Source organism: Harpegnathos saltator, unplaced genomic scaffold, assembly GCF_003227715.2.
Source record: "Harpegnathos saltator strain DR-91 unplaced genomic scaffold, Hsal_v8.6 scaffold115, whole genome shotgun sequence".
Classification (NCBI taxonomy): Eukaryota; Metazoa; Arthropoda; class Insecta; order Hymenoptera; family Formicidae; genus Harpegnathos; species Harpegnathos saltator.
This window is the reverse complement of record NW_020229890.1, coordinates 2,090,403-2,096,100: the sequence shown is the minus strand read 5'-3', so window position 1 is coordinate 2,096,100 and position 5,698 is coordinate 2,090,403. Positions and strand designations below refer to the sequence as shown.

The following is a 5,698-nucleotide window of genomic DNA, read 5'->3' as shown; positions in this document are numbered from 1 at the left end:
CGAAACATTAGAAATGGAGACAACATATATTACTGATGAAACCATTAAATATGTACAAGTTCTTGCCAAGTGCGATATTTCGAAGGAAGATTTGACGGATGTGGTCGAATATTTTCGTGGTAAATATATTATTAATGACGAATTGAAAAAGAAATCTGCTTTCACAATGTCACAGTATATTTCAAATTATAATGTAAAATAATTGTTTGTAGATATTGTTATACAATTTGATTTAATATTTGCTGACGCCCCACGCAAATTTTCGAACAATGCCAAATTAGCTGGCGGCAAACTTTTTGAAAAATTTATTAAACTGGTGGGAGAACATGAAGTTTTGGACGACATTGAATATTATCTAGAAGAAGGAGAAAAGGTGGTTATGCACGAAAATATCCCGAATACGAGTGGGAATATACCCGATGATTTAGAAGACTAGGAACCTCCGAAAAAAATTTGCTACGCATCAAATAGTGCCATACGATACAAAATTAAAGATCGTACTAGCAGCTCAAGAACATCCAAATTGGTCTTTCAAAACATTAAAGCATAATTTTAGAAAGTATTTGAACCATCCTTCTGATGTTACAAAATATAAAAAAGCTGTTTTGTCAGGCGGCACTTTTAGAGACAAATTAAATGCAGAAAAACTAATGTAAAACTAATGTAAAACGATCGGTTCACAGAAGCAAGAAATAATAATCAATTAGTAACACGACGTTTGCTGCAACAGTGGGTCATAGCTGCAGCCGCACAATATAATAAGCCCAAATAGGAAAGTGAAGAACACATAAATGTTTTTCATTTCGTAGCATCTAATGGTGGTTGACCAATTTTTATCGAATATCGGATATCGAATCGTCGCGTTATCCGATATATTTCTAAAAAAGAAGCAATTTTACCAGAAGCTGTGATAAAATCAGCGGAAGAATTTCAAACATTAATTCAAGCAATTTCACCTGATTACGACCCCGATTTTGTAATTAATATTGATCAAACAGGATGTGATAGAGTATAGAGGAGTATAGAGTTAATGTATCGCGAACTTACACGCACACTGGGCAAAAATTAGTTCAATTATACATCGGAGATTTAAATAAAATTTCGCATTCATATACCTCCCAGTACTCGCTGACAAAATTTGGGAAGATATTAAATAAAGTATTTGTTTGTTTGCAAGAATTTTCTGATAATTTTGGAGCACGTGTACAAAAAGATGTGGATGAATTATTAAAATTATGCAAAAATGTTGTCATTACATGTTTCAATTCGAACAAATTAACAACGTCATTATATGAATAGTATTTTAAAAATGTTGTTAAGCCGTATGTCGGAAATAATTTGTTTTTATTTATAGTAGATTCCTGGGGAGGACAAAAAAACATCCAAATGTATAACGAAATATTTCGCGACAAAAATAAAGAACCAACATGTAATTTACAAATTATACCACCAAAATGTACTCCGATATGTCAGTCATGCGATGTTTATTTTTACAGACAAGTGAAAATTATAATAAAAAAAATACAAAACTGTCCAGATGTAATTGCACAATCAGGTGACGAAAGCAAACAATGAAATACTCGTGCTGATGCAATTCGTATACAATCATTAACTCATTATTTATTATCAGCACCAAGATTTAAATGTATGCTTCAATATGCATGGTATGCGTCCAAATTAGCTGACGAAAGAGAAATGTTTCTAAATGTTAACCAACTATGCTTTCCTCCAAATATTTATAATAAAAAATGCGTATGTGAACAACATAATTCGTTTATAAAATGTTCGTGGTGCGACAAAGTTTTATGTTTCCAATGTGTTTGCATGAATTTTCATCCACAACACTGCGAAGCGATGGAAACATTTTATAATATGTAGACATTTATAAAGTTTGTATTTGATTTTGACATGTATAAAATTTATACGTTGCTTGAAAAATATATAATCAGTTCATATGATTTATATTTTTTATTTCTTATTGCGTTCAAATATCCCGAAATGTCCTTATTTTTTTATATAAAAACGAAATAAATTAAAAAATAAATAAATAATTATTAATAACGTATTACTATACGTCGAAAATTAAAGAAAAAAAGAAAAAAAACCATGAAGTGAAGCAGTCGTCGGTGGGATCCGAACACTCGCCGCCGGTGCAAAAATCTATGTGTGGGAGCCTTAGTCCCCTCAGCTACGCCGCTTACTCAAAAGAGGTTGTAAATTTCTGCTTATGCGAAATAGTACGACGTAGTTGCGTGACCCTAACTTTGTCTCTTAAATTCCCTTAAACAAAGGCGCACTGGCACGAACGGCTCTAGGGTTTTCATCACCTACATACAAGCTATCGAACGCACTATGACTCGTTCGAAAAACGATTTTCTAATTGGCGTCATCGCCTTGTCAAAAGGTTAATACCTGTATGGTATACAATAATTATGTATGTAGAATATTGTTGATTTATATAACCATTTGATAACTTATATATAACTTGTATAACCATAGTTAATGGAGGTATAAAATTGATTAAAACATAATTAGAACATAAAGGTTCCATACTATTTTGCGATATTCGCAATAATTATCAAGTTATTAATCAGAAATCTGACGAGTGTGCGCGCGACAAAATGGGTGATTGGAGAAGCATTGCAGCCATTAGAGAAAAGCGTGATCCAGTCGATCAGGCAATTATTGCCATCGCGCGGTGAGGGAAAGGACACTGTGTATGTGTGCGTCGCTATTCTCGGCTATACACTAGGCTTATTTCACCGTTTCTACGTCTCGCCGCACGCCGGCAATAGTTGTTAGATCGACTGGGCTACGCTCGTGCCCGAGTGGCTACAATGTTTCTCCAATAATCCATCTCATCGTGTGCTTATTCGTTAGATTTTTATAATTAATCTCAAATTAAACTCAATAATTATTACGAATATTGCAAAATAGTATGAGATTTTTATGTTTGTTTTAATCATTTCTATGCCTCCATAGGTTATCGCTACATGAGTTACCAAAGAAACATCCTGTATCTTTAAATGTCGTCTTCAACAGTGATATCAGATGACATGAAAATCCTATGGATATAATTACAAAAATCTACTGTCTACTGTCTGCTGTCACGAATTAAGGGGGGAACCTGGTTTAAGAGGCTAAAAAAAAGGAGAAATTTTTGAATTTTTTTTATTGACAATGATGCAGTTGAGGTTCGTAAAACTTTTATAATATTTAACTGCCTATTTGAAGATGTAAAAAAAAATTTTATATTGTAAAATAATTGCAAAATGGCGCCATGGTGTATCTCTAACCAAAGCGCCTCGCTAACCGAATTGCCAATCTGCGGGAAAAATGTAGCCTGCAATTTTGATCTGAAACAAAAAAACCAAAAAGATTATTAATTTTCATATATTTTTATTCTATGTGAACTAACAACATGGTTAAAAAACCGTAAAATACAAAACTTTTTAGCACTCGAATAAAAAAATGACATTTTTGAGAAAAAATTTCCTCCGTTTTTATGCAATAACAATTATTTAAATTAATGTTTTTACCAATGTTTGAGGTTCACATAGAATAGTTGTTCATTCTCTAGCTAACGCACTTTGAATCAAGTCGATTGATCAATTAGTTTTTTCTCTATCTTTCCCGCAGATTTTAAGAAAGTACGAAAATGATATTTCGAGAAAAACGCGTTTAAAGTTTGTGGTACAAAAAAATATCATTTATTGGAGACTTACCGCAATCTTATGCTAATCAGCTATACCAGGGGCATACTGCAAGCCTTCAGCTTCTTCATAAAACTCGTTTCGTTGCATTTGCTTCAGTCTACGAGCTGTGCGAGCTTCCTTGGTCGTGCTGCTTCGGCGCCGCTCCCCTCTCGTAACTCGCTGCGCATCGTAATTATCAGCGAACATTTTACATTGCTGGCCGATATTGATTTTTAATAACTGCATTGCTAATAAAATGGCAGTGTAGCCTTCATTAAAGATGCCAGTAGCTAAATATGCAGCGATTTGAACAATTTTAGAGCCCGAATTGAGGTGTTTGGGAGCGATACGCCACATAGTAGAATTGAAGGATTCGTTGGAATTTTGTGTGTGCCCGCCTAAACATCTAGTCAAAAGTTCTTCATTGGAAAGATCTTCATAGATCGAAGTAAGGTGTTTCTCAATATCAGGCTTTATAACTGGAGCAGGATGTTTATAGTTTACGAGTTGACCGGCGGCTTCAGCTTTGCGCCACTCGCACCAACTGTCGGCGCCTGCGGGCAATTTCCATGTTTCGGCCTTTCATCGGTCGAACAATAGTGGTAGAGTGTTGCCATTATGCTTTTTTTTCATATCACCCACAGAATCTACATTTCTTATGGCTAAACCGTAGTAAGTGGTTAATTTTTTTATGACGAGATCGGTCAATCTTCCCTTGCCGCCAAGCTTCTCCTTTTTTTTAAATTTCGAAGCCGTGTCCTCATCCGCTTCTGAACGTGTCCGACGCACTCACTTTTTTTACGGGGCAATCTTCGCCATACGGATTCAAAGTCAAAACGGACTTATAAGTTTTTCTTTTTCTATGATTCTATAATAATGTAATGGATTCACAATAATATTATCAGTACTCGCTGTACTTAATTTTTTCGCACTGATGCTCTTGTCTAAATTATCACTTTCATTCTTGGAATGCTGGTTACCACGAAATCTTCTTTTCGGCGGTTTCGAAATGCGCTGCGAAGTACTTCTTGAGCGGTTTGGATACATATTTAAAACTGTCAAACGACTTTTGCTAAATAGAAACTCTTTACTCGTCGAAAATCAGAGCAAGACTGATCGTTGAAACTATAAACTATACACACGTACGTACACATAGACACGCATACACTCATACACCTACATGACAATCTATAGGAATGTGTAATCAAATATCGTGCCGGCATATAGCACGTATCTGTATTGGGTGAGCGCGCGGCCCACTCCGGCCGAGCGCTCGTATACTTGCGCGACGCTGACTCACCATGTATTCTATAACTTTTAAAATACTTTGAATTGGGTTCTGAAACTTTGGGAATATATTCTTGAATAGTTTAACTATCGATTAAGCAAAAAAAAAGAAAGTTCGAAAATCTTGACCTTATAAACCAGGTTCCCCCTTAAAAGCTCGCGAAAGAATATAAATAAAGAATTTTTATTTCATATTCAACAGGATGTAGACATCTTGCTTATGACGTTTCTGAAGCCTAGTATCATGGCAGAGGTCCAATAGACAAGGTTAAAGGAAATTATTAAAAACATTTATGTGTAAACTCTTGATCTATGCGATTTTGCAATAACATGTAGCAGACCAGCTCATCATATTTTATATTTTTATTTATAACGTGACGAGAGAAAATGTTCTGAGTGCATTAAAATAATTAATAAATCAGTCTATTTTCTGTAACTCAATATATAAAATTTAATTTCCGCGTTTCATATACGTTTCTACGTAATATAACAGATATGATATAAAAGGAAAAAAAAATAACCAATTTTTTTATCGAAATTACATTTTCCTTTTTCTTTTGGAACATAGAAACAACAAATTCCGAACTTACGTTATTTCTTTAGCTATTCGAACCGAATAATAATAAATTATAAAATTAACGCTTATATTATAATTGTTTCGATATTTATTGTATATCAAATTATCAGAAGTGGTCGATAATTATATCTCATTTTGG

At 34.1% G+C, this 5,698-nt stretch overlaps 1 protein-coding gene across 1 annotated transcript; it reads left to right on the top strand.

Annotated features, from left to right (window-relative positions):
* On the top strand, window positions 1-436 carry LOC112589384 (uncharacterized). The gene is made up of 2 exons (XM_025302466.1): window positions 1-119; window positions 213-436. Exons 1-2 carry the CDS (start codon window positions 14-16, stop codon window positions 434-436), a joined length of 330 nt encoding a protein of 109 aa, XP_025158251.1. The 5' UTR covers window positions 1-13.
* Window positions 437-5,698: the final 5,262 nt, after the last annotated feature.